Source organism: Prionailurus bengalensis, chromosome A2 (assembly GCF_016509475.1).
Source record: "Prionailurus bengalensis isolate Pbe53 chromosome A2, Fcat_Pben_1.1_paternal_pri, whole genome shotgun sequence".
NCBI lineage: Eukaryota > Metazoa > Chordata > Mammalia > Carnivora > Felidae > Prionailurus > Prionailurus bengalensis.
The window spans coordinates 103,997,971-104,012,021 of record NC_057348.1 but is presented as its reverse complement, the minus strand read 5'-3'; the positions used below and the strand labels follow the sequence as shown (position 1 = coordinate 104,012,021).

The 14,051-nt window shown below is 37.2% G+C and overlaps 1 protein-coding gene across 3 annotated transcripts in view; it reads left to right on the top strand.

The window, feature by feature from the left end:
• The window catches only part of THSD7A (thrombospondin type 1 domain containing 7A), a 438,927-nt gene that overhangs the window by 406,545 nt on the left and 18,331 nt on the right, over positions 1–14,051 (top strand). For all 3 annotated transcript variants that reach the window (XM_043588979.1, XM_043588977.1, XM_043588978.1), the window contains 4 exons: positions 3,491–3,608; positions 3,839–3,984; positions 4,815–4,989; positions 9,630–9,803. In XM_043588979.1, coding sequence (XP_043444914.1) covers positions 3,491–3,608; positions 3,839–3,984; positions 4,815–4,989; positions 9,630–9,803 — 613 coding nt within the window. The remainder of the gene's footprint in view (positions 1–3,490; positions 3,609–3,838; positions 3,985–4,814; positions 4,990–9,629; positions 9,804–14,051) is intronic.

Here is a 14,051-nt window from a genome sequence, read left to right as displayed (position 1 = left end):
TCATTAGGGTTCAGCAGACATGGTGACCATGACTTCTACCTACACATCTTGGGGGCTATATAAGCCCATGGTAAATTATTCCAGCTACTAAGAGAAAACTCCAGATGGAGATAATATCAATCCATTTGATATCTTTATCATGTAGACCTAACAACTTCCTTATATCTGTCCATGGGAATGGAGCTGCTAAGTGTTTTGAAAACAAGTTGTTTAGTTAGTAAATTCCTCCCACTACCATCTTATTACATAATTTAGTGTATTCATACTTTAGTTATAAATTTTATACCTGAATTAATTTGGTTTTGAAACTAGTAACATCAAAGTAATGTAACCATTATAAAAAATAACATTAGTATTAATGAACATTACTATAGTCATATGCTGGCTGGAGAGCTTTGATACTTCCAGTTGATTAATATATCTCCTTTTTTTTTTTTAATTTTTTTTTTCAACGTTTATTTATTTTTGGGACAGAGAGAGACCGAGCATGAACGGGGGAGGGGCAGAGAGAGAGGGAGACACAGAATCGGAAACAGGCTCCAGGCTCTGAGCCATCAGCCCAGAGCCCGACGCGGGGCTCGAACTCACGGACCGCGAGATCGTGACCTGGCTGAAGTCGGACGCTCAACCGACTGCGCCACCCAGGCGCCCCAATATATCTCCTTTTTTGCAAACGTACATGTAAATGTCCTCCTGGATCAGAATGAAATATACATTAAATAGCTGAGAGCTTTGTGAAAGCTAACCCCAAATCATACAAAACCAATTAAAAAATAAGTGACTACAGGACAGAGGTATAAATAGAGTCCTTTATTTCTTAAATGAAATGTGAGTAAAACCTTGAGAAATAACTGTTATTTTAATTATCCAGGAGCCTAGATAAAGTTACTTTTATGCATTAATGTTACATTGTTTGAATACTGTGGTAACAATTAGGGATTCAAATCATAACATTGTAGTAATCACTGTCTTTAGGAAGTACAGTGCTACTCTCTACAGGAATTGGAATAAACAACTCCTATCCTGTTTATGCATCCCCATGGATGCGGTAGTATTAACTAATATCCCTGAGAAAAGCTGGCTATCTTTTTAAATAATGGATTGATTGCCTACCTACTAATACATGTGCAAACCCTGCATTCAGAACAACAGCAGTAGCTAACTCTTGCTGTTTCCCTAAGAACCAGAAAGAAATAATGCCATTCCCCCACAGCAAAGGGGACAATTAGGGTTAAACCTATCTAGCATTTATATAGCATTTTTTCTTTGATGTTTTTCAGACATTTATTCATCCAATCCTAGTAATTGCTTTCTCCTTTCCTCTTCTTTGATCCCTGAACAGGTTTCTTTTCATTTAGTTAGACACATATGTTTAGATAGATGAGAGAGTAAAGAAGAAAAAAAGAGGAACAATAAATGTAAGAAAAAACCATAGTAGACTGTTAAAATGTCTTACCACTGGATACCAAAAAGATCTATAAACAGACATCCTTTTCAACTCTGCAGTGAAATAAGTCATAGTAGCTGAATTCTGTGATTCAAACCCTCTCTCCATGAAACTATTATCTGCCTTAAATGTTACACATCCTTATTAGCATATAATTGCCTTAAATCTCCTTTCTCCAACCTCCCATGATTTAAGTGACTTTTTGAGACCTTAATTAAGTGATATGGTAAAAATGTTCATACCAAATCCTCAGCTTTGTCAAGTATTACTGGTGAAGAATATAATAGGAATGCCTGGAGAGATGTGTACCATACAGTCACTGATCTGATCCTCTCTCAGTGGACAACTTAGAGCTGAGAGCTGTACTTGAACCACAATATAACATTTCTTTGGCCATCTTTTACTATATACCATAGACACTATTAACTTCTCTTTCATGCAAAAATTTTAAAAACCATTTTAAAATTCCCAAGGATTAAAAACAAAACAAAACCTGTAGTCTCCTAACAAGCTCTTAAGCACTTCTATTTTCATGCTACTTTGTACCTTGGGCTTTTTAACTGTTTGCATATAAAAGTAGATGAGTTTGAAATCTCATATTTTAAAAGCAGGATGCTTAAACAAGGAAGGAACTCAATGCTAATAAAATGTCACAGTATCAGAATCTAATAAGAGGCTAACCGAAATAAGTGAATTATACCTCAGTTAGCTGCTGAGATTAGTTTTAGAAAAGAAAATCTTTGTAAAAAATAAATGCGTATAAAATATTCGTAATCAAAAAATTCTGGCAACCCATATTTCCTTTTGAGAGAAATAACATACTTAACTATTATAGAATATTATTTCAATGTTATATTATTAGTTTTTGAGTGATAATTTGTCTTTTAAACCTTTTGTTTTTCAGTTTTAACATGACACATAAAAAGAAATAATATCCCAAAGATACAATTATAAATCTATATATTGGTGATATTCTTGGTTTTTAACTAATGGGAAGCAATCATGCTTACACCTATCTCGTTACTCCTTTAGGGAAAGTAAACCAATTTAGAGACTAAATCTACTTTTTTTTCATTCCTTATTTAAAAAGTTCAACAACGGGAATGCCTGAGTGGTTCAAGATCAAGCCCTGCACTGGGCTCTGTGCTGGGCATGGAGGCTGCTTAAGATTCTCTCTCTCCTTCTACCTCAGCCCCTCCCCAACTAGCTGTCTATCTCAAAAAAAAATTATTTTTTAAATTTAGGAGGTCAAGCGTAGCTCAGTCAGTTAACAGTCTGACTTGGTTTCAACTCAGGTTATGATCTCACAGTCTGTGAGCTCGAGCCCCACGGAGGGCTCCACACTGACAGCATGAAGCCTGCTTGGGTTTCTCTCTCTCTCTCTCTCTCTCTCTCTCTCTCTCTCTCTCTCTCTCTGCCTCTCCCCCAATTATATATGCTCTCTCTCTCAAAATAAGTAAACTTAAGGGGTGCCTGGGTGGCTCAGTCAGTTAAGCCTCTGACTTCGGCTCAGGTTATGATCTCATGATCCATGAGGTCTAGCCCCACATCAGGCTCTGTGCTGACAGCTCAGAGCCTGGAGTCTGCTTTGGACTCTGTGTCTCCCTCTCTCTCTGCCATTCCCCCTCTTGCCCTCTGTCTCTCTCTCTCTCTCTCTCTCTCTCTCTCTCTCTCTCTCAAATATAAATAAACATTTAAAAAAATAAAAAAAATAACTAACTTAAAAAAATGATGATAGCATTAGCTAAAATTTAAAGACTTTTTTTTTTAATCTGAAAGTTCAACAATGTATATGGAGTAAATGGACTCCTCCGTTCATCCTGTGCCCTTTGTTCCCACTCTCGTGGGTTGAACAACTTTATAGTTTTAAGTTTGGGTGTTTGTCCTCCAGATACCATTTTATTTTATTATGCATCTTGCTTATTCTTCCTCTCCTCTCCTCCCCACTACTATTTTTTTCTTCCTCCCATCCTCCCTCTAATAATAAGACACATCACGCCATCCTTCCAGGTCAGTAAAACAGATCTACCTCTTTCCTTTCAGCTTGGCCTGGAGAAGAACTGGCAGATGAACACATCCTGCATGGTGGAATGTCCTATAAACTGTCAGCTTTCTGACTGGTCTCCTTGGTCAGAATGCTCTCAAACATGTGGCCTCACAGGTTTGTTTGTACCTTCATTAGCATTAGATTAATAGTCAAGGAATATGAAATATCACTCTTGCTTTAATGCTTACCAGATAATTTTCATAAAGGTTGAATCAGTGTCTTTCCTTTCAAAATGTCTGAGACTTGTCCCTTGGATCTCCTCAGGAGAAATGTCTGTGATGCCTTCTTTCAAGATAGATGCTTATACAAATATATCACTTTGCATCACTTTGTATCTCTTAAAGGAAAAATGATCCGAAGACGAACAGTGACTCAGCCCTTTCAGGGTGATGGACGACCATGCCCTGCCCTGATGGAACAGTCTAAGCCTTGCCCAGTGAAGCCCTGTTATCAATGGCAATATGGCCAGTGGTCTCTATGCCAAGTACAGGTAATCAAATCTCAAGAAGTTGTATAGAGGGTCGCCTGGATGGCTCAGGCAATCAAGCGTCTGTCTCTTGATCTCAGATCAGGTCTTGATCTCAGGGTCATGAGTTCAAGCCCCTCATTGGGCTCCATGGAGCATGGAGCCTACTTAAAAAAGGTGTGGGGGGGCCACCTTGGTGGCTCAGTCATTTGAGCATCCGACTCTTGATTTCAGCTCAGGTCATGATCCCAGGGTCACACAAAAGAGCCCTGTGTCTGACTTCCCTCTGAGTGCAGAACCTGCTTAGGATTCTCTCTCTCTCTCTTTGCCCCTCTTCACATTCACTCTCTCTTTAAAAAAAAAAAAAATATATATATATATATATATATAGAGAGAGAGAGAGAGAGAGAGAGAGACAGAGACAGAGACAGAGTGAGAGACAGAGAGAGACAGAGAGAGAGGTGTGTTCTTTATCTGCAGAGATTTAGTTTCAGAAATATTTTTCAGAACTTACAGATGACATGTTTCCTCTTAAAGATTTTAGGTGCCTTGCTATTTCCTAACTGTTTAATTAGTTTTGATAACCAGCAGTCCCTGTCCTGTGTGTTTAAAATCATCTGGAGACAGATTCATTTTAATGAAAATTTATTTGCCTGTCTTCGGCTACAAAAAAAATAAATTGTTCATTGTATACTTTATGGCTAGTGTCCTACAGGACTTCTTCTCTAGGGTTTCAAATGCTTCTTTAACTGCTCATAAATCAAGATCAATGGTGCAGAAGATGACTGTAAGTGATGAGCTTGCTAATGAATTATTTTTCTTTTCCTAATTAGTTATTTCTTCCTGCGTTCTAGGATGCCCAGTGTGGTGAAGGGACCAGAACGAGGAACATTTCTTGTGTAGTGAGTGATGGGTCAGGTGATGATTTCGGCAAAGTGGTGGATGAAGAATTCTGTACTGACATTGAACCCATTATAGAGGGTAATAAAAAAATGGTTCTCGAGGAGACCTGCACCCAGCCTTGCCCAGGTAACAATAACAAAATGTTATTCATAGTTTGGTCATTTCTTACTAGACCTAGGATAGAGAAGAGGTTGCACTTGCTAGTCTAAGTTAAGGCAGTCAGCAAGTCTTCTCATTCAGTAGTATCTGTGTCAACAACTGGATACATAGCGTGGATGCAGGGGTTACTGCCTTGTTACTGCCAACTCAGGGTGAAGTCCAGGTCTCCCGTGTGGCCTCTGCTGCCACCCTGGGGTTCTAACACCCGCAGAGGAGGGCAGTTAAGGCCTTAGGCTCCTGCTTGACAGGGAACGTATGAAAGGGAATTTGTATCTATTTAGGATTTCCAGGAGAGAGAGAAGCAGGGTTTTAACACAAATGGCTAACAAAAGATTTAAGTCCTATAATTAATGAAAACTTACTTTGGGTCCTGAAAAGAATCAAAAACAAAATCACACCTAGATACACTGTAGTTAAAACACAAAATGTAGAAAACTCGAGAACTAGTAAAGCATGCAGAAAGAAAAAAACGAGTACTTACAACTGGAAGGCAATCAGTTAGAATCATAAAAAATTCTTCTTAGTTACAATGAAAGTCCGAAGACAATGGAATATATGCACAGTGTGATGGAAAATAGTCATGAGCCTAAACTCCTTTCCCCAGCAAAATCATTCGAGAGTGAGAAAAAAATATTATGGAAGAAAATATTGAAAGAAATTACCACAATTCAGAGTTGGACACATGGGTTCATGCAGTAAAATGTAGAAAGCAAATATCATATATCAAATAGTTTAGAAATAATTGGAAGACAGTGATAAGCTAATATTTAGGAAGTTGGGCTTGGTGCAGAGAACTGTAGGGTAGACAGAAGATCAAAATAAGCTCAACATCAAGCATGAGCCTAAGGCTTTGAGAAAGATGGGGGCAACAATTTATTAGTAGACGAGAGAGAAATAAGACTGGAAGTAAATGGCCTGTATTTCACCCTCAGTGGAAAGTTTTTATTCTCCACTTTGCTTATAATTATGAGAAGAAAAAAACTGATCTCTTTAAGGAATGTAGTATTTCAAATAAGACCCCCAAAAAATAAAAATAAGGATTTAGCAAACAAATTTTGACTGGAGACAAAAATAGACTACCTAAATAAAAAAGTTATGGTTTAAGGAAATTTTAAAGATGGAGGACATATTTTCAAAAGTTTATTTTAATGGATTGAGGTCTCTAAATGCTGTAAAAAGCTTACAATATGGGTTGCTCATTCTCTCATCAGTTTATTCATTCTTAAGTAAATTATTTGAGATGATAATATTGGCAGTTTCTATAGTTTATTAAGATGAACTGAATAAAATTAAAACAGAGCAGTAAAGTAAAATAATCCCTGATATTTTGAACTATATGCTAGATTTTGAGGGCATTCCTCACAACCGTAACAACAGCCTTTGTACGTACTTATAGTTTCATCTACTTCAAATGAAGAAAGATCTTTTTACAAATCTTACGTTCTAGACCCCGATTAAGTGTTGCTTCCTAGACATTCCTGCACCTGCTAATAATAACCTATTCCTGATCCAGCAATTCCCCTACTCCATTTCCTGCCCTCCCCCCGCCCCCCAAAAAACTGGCCTGATTGCAGTCCACATTCTCACATACAATTCAGTAAAATCATTTTGCTTCACAGCTGACCAAGGTTGAGGCTGTGGCAGCAGGTAAGGGCTCTGGGCAGAGCCAAGGACTGAACCTTTGGGCTTTGATGTGCTAAATGGCCACATAGTCAAAAGGCACCAGAACTAAAAGTTGGAAGGCCTGTCTATTCCAGAGCCAAATCTCCAGCGCCATGAATAGGATTATCGTGATAACCACAACACGGAGCAGCACTAGCAGCCTTGCCAGGAATTCGTGTCTGCTTTCCTGTGGAGTTTGTCTACTTGTTTTCTTATACTTCCTACAGCACAATCACCCACTCATTTTATTATTATTATCAGGTGTTACTGGGGGCTAGACACAGGGCTCAATACATTGAGAGACATATATACCCTGTCCTCATTGAGTTTACCTTCTAATGGGAGAGACTGGTGCTAATCTAATAGTAACATAAATAAACACAAGATTGAAATTTGTCCTAAGTTACCCAAAGGAAAACAAGATCCCACAATAACATAAAACAGAACAAACACACTATTCTAATCAAATTAATTACAAACCCATAAGGAGGCTGCTGTTCTAAGTTACCATCTCTTCATCCCAGTTGCCAGTTTTCTCCAATAATGGGTTTTGAAAACTAGCAACATATGAGCTAATAAGCTTTAAAGTAAGTAAAATACTGAAGGAGGAAGTGCATTTTATATACTTGTCCTATCTTTTGCAGGCATAGTGTGGTTTACTATTATAATGGTTTATATGGTCAAAACATAAAAGTATGTTTAGTACAAGCCCAATGTCTCACTGTCATTTGCTGTTATTCAGCCTTTAAAGCCTGACATGAATTCTTTCGGGGTGACAATTATATAATTCACAGACAAATATTAAAAGATTTATTGAGGGGCGCCTGGGTGGCGCAGTCGGTTAAGCGTCCGACTTCAGCCAGGTCACGATCTCGCGGTCCGGGAGTTCGAGCCCCACATCAGGCTCTGGGCTGATGGCTCAGAGCCTGGAGCCTGTTTCCGATTCTGTGTCTCCCTCTCTCTCTGCTCCTCCCCCGTTCATGCTCTGTCTCTCTCTGTCCCCAAAATAAATAAATGTTGAAAAAAAAAAAAGATTTATTGAGTTTTGTTGTAAAATACACTATGTCAAGTGATATAATCACAGAGATAAAGCCTACCAGTAAAAAAAAAAAAAAAAAAAAATGTTTTATTTCCATGTAGTTTGCAATCACTGGGGTGTAGTTACATTACCTTTATCTTGAGAGGACTATTTAAAATTTTAATAGTTTTTCCTATGTATTTAAAAACTGAGTAACCCCAAAGTATTTAAACATGCTTCGTAGTTTCTTTTTCCTTAACACTTCTAAAATTTAGTAGAATTTTCTGCACTTCAGGGTGACATTGACTATTAATGACATACTATAATAAAGGTCTACAAAAATCACTCCACTTTACTGTTATACATATACCTATTAGCCAGTTATTCACGTCTGGCCAAGATTTCTTAATTATAACACAAGACATGTTTTCATTAATCAGATCTCCAGGCAAATTTGTGCTAATATTAGGCATCTTCAGCATAATATAAGGCAATATGAATTATGCATATGGTATGGCTGGAATAATTAAAATGATAAGAATTCCTGTGGATTCGTGTCTATCATAATTTACTACAGCCTGTGTACAGTATCACCAGTCAGTCCTGAAGAATGGATGGGTATACAGGAAAGGTATATTTCATCAAATCCTCCTTGTTCTCCAAATGGTTGAAGATGTTGAACGCAGGATACACCAGGGCCCAGCAATTCCACTCCTAAGTATACACCCAGTAGAAATGCATATATAAGTTCAAAGACTCACACTAAGATGTTCACAATAGCAGTATTCATTATAGATATAATGTATAACTCTCCACCTGCCCATCAAAAGAATGGTATCTAAATTATGATACAGTCATATAATGGAGTAAAATACAGCACTAACGATCACAGTGGAACTACATAAATACATGTGGATCCTGCAAACATAAATGAGTGAAGTATTTTTTACAGATACAGATGGTACGATTCCATATGTCACACAAGAAAGGTTTCTGAAATTCTGAGAATGTCCTGTTGCTTGATTTGGGCATTGGCCGCAAAGTTATAAAATCAGACTGTGAAAATTTGAACATTTATAATATGTGATCATTTTTCATGCCTATTCTTCAATAAATAATCGAAAAAAAGAATTCGATTGAAGATGTAGGTCAGATAAAGTCACAAGGATTATTACTACTACTGCAGTTGCTGCTCAATTGAATGTCTCACCCTCACACCTCTGGCAAGAAATAGGAAAAACTAAAGTATAAATGCCAGTTTTCTCAGCCTTGGAGTTCAAGTGTTTTTGAAATTATGCATATATACAAGACAAATTTCATGTATATTTAGATTTTCATTAGTACTACCAAGTGCTTAATAAACCTCTTCACCATAATGTCAAGAATGGTGGTAGGTTTTTTTTGTTTTTGTTTTTTAATATATAAAGTTTATTTTGAGAGGGAGAGCACATGAACGAAAGAGAAAGAGGGAGAAGGGCAGAGAGAGAGAGGGAGAACCCCAAGCAGGCTTCTCACTAATAGTGCAGGGCTTGACGCGGGACTCAAACTCACCAACCACCCTGAGATCATGACCTGAACCAAAATCTAGAGTCAGATCCTTAACCGACTGAGCCATGCAGGTGTCCCTGGAGTGGTGGTAGGTTTTAATCAACTGTTTGTTGTCTCTTAAGAGGAGGTGAATCATAAGGCACAAGATCCTGGAAGCTGTAGTTTCTATTCAGCAACATCCACTCCAAAACTAACATCAATATACACTTGTAAACCACATATAAACTTGCAAAAATTAAATACTTATCTAAATCCTATAAATATCATGTATGGCTAGCATACCAAAAAACATTTCCCGGTGAGGTGAAGAAATATAATTACTAGCTGGACGGCTGCTGTTTATGGGTATGTGTATGAACTACCAACCGGTGTTTTGCAGGTGACTGTTATCTGAAGGACTGGTCTTCGTGGAGCCTGTGTCAGATAACCTGCGTGAATGGTGAGGACCTAGGCTTTGGTGGAATACAGGTCCGTTCCAGAGCTGTGATCATACAAGAACTAGAAAATCAACATCTATGCCCAGAGCAAATGTTAGAAACAAAATCATGTGATGGTGAGTGCTGCAATTCATGAAATCTTTTCAATTTAGTTTTAAGAGACAAAAGCGTAAGATACAGAATTTTCTGTTCAATAAGTAAATTTTCTAAGACCTCTTAAGACTGAGAATTAAGAGTAGGATTCTGAATTCTAAAAAGTTACAAGAAGAAAAATCTCTCACCCTTCAAAAATTAGATAAGAAATGTAAAAAATGGTTCACAGTTTTATTAGCTACAGAAGGCCCAGATAATTAAGAGCACGTTATTTGGACACTCAGACAATCCTGATCATGTATGACTCTAACAATATCCTTTATTTAAGTTAAAGGAAACAAAGAAAAACTACAAATCCACATCAAAATGAGAGATTTTTATTATATTCTTATAAATTGATAAATCAAAGTATTGGTAAGAACTAATATGACATAACACATGAACATACATGTTTATGTGTCTATGTGTGAATGTATACACACATATAGAGCCATGCACCCAATATAAACAGTACATGGCATTTTCAAAAACAACAGAGCATTAAAATGTCATACTTTGGGAACACAGAAGCAGTCTAAATGAAAACAAAAGACTTTATATCTAGTGTAGAACATAGGTCCTCTCCTTCCTGTTTGTCTTTGGAAACAAAGAGTATGACAATTAATAGCAAATAGGAGCCAAAATACTACTTTTTTTTTACTGAAAAGTTAGAGACAAGAGCTTGGAATGTTAGTGAAGAAGGCTTAGAATAAAAGCCAAATGGGCTAGATGACTTAACCCAAGAATTAGGTATAATTATGCACCTTGTCAGTTGAATCTTCCCTAATTTACCAAACAGATGAACCATTCCCTATGTCCTAGGAGGGTGTAGGTAATGAAGTAGAGAAAAGTCAGGGGTTACAATAAATGAAACAGACCCAAGGAAAAATTTGTTCACCCCCAAATGACAACGAAATAAAATTAGAAATCAGTAACACAGCAATTGCGAAAGAAATGTCACCATGCACACAGCAGTAAAAACTTGAAACAACACTTCTAGAGCGTTACACATCAAATGGTATGTGGGATTTAGCACAAAAGTACTTACAAGAAAACTTAAAGCCTGAAATGCCTAAATAGGGGAGTAGAAAAGATTAAAATGAGCTAAGCATTAAACTCAAGTAGAATGTAACTAATACAGATAAATATAAATTCAGTGAGATAGAAAACAAACAAAATAATCAACAACCAATAGTTGACCAAACTAACTAAACTAACTAACTAACTTTTCCACCTCATGGAAAAAATCAGGAAAAAAGAGCAAAATAATTACTACATTATATAGAGTTTTAAAAATTATGACTAGAGGTGCCTCGCTGGCTCAGTCAGTTAAGCGTCTCTTGATCTTGGCTCAGGTCATGATCTCAGGGGCTCGTGAATTCAAGCCCTATGTAGGGCTGTGCACTGATGATGTAGAGCCTACTTGGGATTCTGTCTCTCCTTCTCTCTGCCCCCCCAAAATGGATAAACTTAAAAAAATAAAAATTATCAATAAATTTTCCTAATAAATATAGAAACTTCAAGATAATCTAAATTTTATAATTTATCAAGAATGGTACAGAATCTAAACTATGGATTATGTAACTATTAAAAACTCAAGTGTATCAAATATTTACTTATACATGAAACAAACTAAAACATAAATGGCTTTGAGTTTTACCAAACTTTTTTTTTGTATTTTTATTTAATTAATTTTTTTAAAATTTACATCCAAGTTAGCATGTCATGCAACAATGATTTCAGGAGTATATTCTTAATGCCCCTTACCCTTTTAGCTGATTCCCCCTCCCACAACCCCTCCAGTAGCCCTGTATTTGTTCTCCATATTTAAGAGTCTCTTATGTTTTGTCCCCCACCCTGTTTTTATATTATTTTTGCTTCCCTTCCCTTATATTCATCTGTTTTGTATCTTGCAGTCCTCATGAGTGAAGTCATACGATATTTGTCTTTCTCTAATTTCACTTTGCATAGTACCCTCTAGTTCCATCCACGTAGTTGCAAATGGCAAGATTTCATTCTTTTTGATTGCTGAGTAATACTCCAGTGTGTGTGTGTGTGTGTGTGTGTGTGTGTGTGTGTACCACATCTTCTTTATCCATTCATCCATCGATGGATGGGCTCTTTCCATACTTTGGCTATTGTTGATAGTGATGCTATAAACATTGGGGTGGATGTGCCTCTTTGAAACAGCATACCTGTATCCTTCAGATAAATACCTAGTAGGGCAATTGCTGGTTCATAGGATAGTTCCATTTTTAATTTTTTGAGGAATCTCCATACTGCTTTCCAGAGTGCATTCCCACCAGCAGTGCAAAAGAGATCCCTTTTCTCTGCATCCTTGCCAACATCTCTTGTTGGTGAGTTGTTTATTTTAGCCATTATAGCTATTCTGACTAGCCTGAGGTGATATCTCTTTGTGGTTTTAATTTGTATCTCCCTGATGATGAGTGATGTTGAGCATTTTTTCATGTGTCAGTTGGCCATCTGCATATCCTCTTTGGAGAAATGTCTATTCATGTCTTTTGCCCATTTCTTCACTGGATTATTGTTTTTTTGGGTGTGGAGTTTGAGAAGTTCTTTATAGATTTTGGATACCAACCTTTTATCTGATATGTCGTTTGCAAATATCTTCTCCCATTCTGTCAGTTGCCTTTTAGTTTTGCTGATTGTTTCCTTTGCTGTGCAGAAGCTTTTAATTTTGATGAGGTCCCAATAGTTCATTTTTGCTTTTGTTTCTCTTGCCTCCAGAGATGTGTTGAGTAAGAAGTTGCCGAGGCCAAGGTCAAAGAGGTTTTTGGCTGCTTTCTTCATAAGGATTTTGATGGCTTCCTGTCTTACATTTAGGTCTTTCACCCATTTTGAGTTTATTTTTGTGTATGGTGTAAGAAAGTGGTCCAGGTTTATTCTTCTGCATGTCACTGTTCAGTTTTCCCAGCACCACTTGCTGAAGAGACTGTCTTTATTCCATTGGATATTCTTTCCTGCTTTGTCAAAGATTAGTTGGCCATACACTGTGGGTCCATTTCTGGGTTCTCTATCCTGTTCCATTGATCTGAGTGTCTGCTCTTGTGCCAGCACCATACTGTCTTGATGATTACAGCTTTGTAATACAGCTTGACATGTGGGATTGTGATGCCTCCTGCTTTGGTTTTCTTTTTCAAGATCGCTTTGGCTATTCGGAGTCATTTCTGGTTCCATACACATTTTAGGATTGTTTGTTATAGCTCTGTGAAGAATGCTGATGTTATTGTGATAGGGATTGCATTGAATATGTATATTGCTTTGGGTAGTATCGACATTTTAACAATATTTGTTCTTCCTATGCAGGAGCATGGAATCTTTTTCCATTTCTTTGTGTCTTCTTCAATTTCTTTCATAAGCTTTCTATAGTTTTCAGTGTATAGATTTTTCACCTCTTTGGTTAGATTTATTCCTAGGTATTTTATGGTTTTTGGTGCAATTGTAAATGGGATCGATTCTTTGATTTCTCTTTCTGTTGCTTCATTGTTGGTGCATAGGAATGCAACCGATTTCTGTGCATTGATTTTATATCCTGCAACTTTGCTGAATTCATGAATCGATTCTAGCAGTTTTTTGGTGGAATATTTTGGGTTTTCCATATAGAGTATCATGTCATCTGCGAAGAGTTAAAGTTTGACCTCCTTCTGGCCAATTTAGATGCCTTTGGTTTGTGTTGTCTGATTGCTGAGGCTAAGCCTTCCAATACTATGTTGAATAACAGTGGTGAGAGTGGACATCCCTGTCTTGTTCCTGACCTTAGGGTAAAAGCTCTGTTTTTCCCCATTGAGGATGATATTAGCATTGGGTCTTTCATGTATGGCTTTTATGATCCTGAGGTATGATCCTTCTATCCCTGCTTTCTTGAGGGTTTTTATCAAGAAAGGATGCTGTATTTTGTCAAATGCTTTCTCTGCATCTATTGAGAGGATCATGTGGTTCTTGTCCTTTCTTTTATTGATGTGAAGAATCACATTGATTGTTTTGCAGATGCTGAACCAGCCCTGTATCCCAGGTAAATCCCGCTTGGTCATGGTGAATAATTGTTCTAATGTATTGTTGGATCCAGTTGGCTAATATCTTATTGGGGATTTTTGCATCCATGTTCATCAGGGAAATTGGTCTATAGTTCTCCTTTTTAGTGGGGTCTCTGTCTGGTTTTGGAATCAAGGTAATGCTGGCCTCATAGAAAGTTTTTGGAAGTTTTCCTTCCA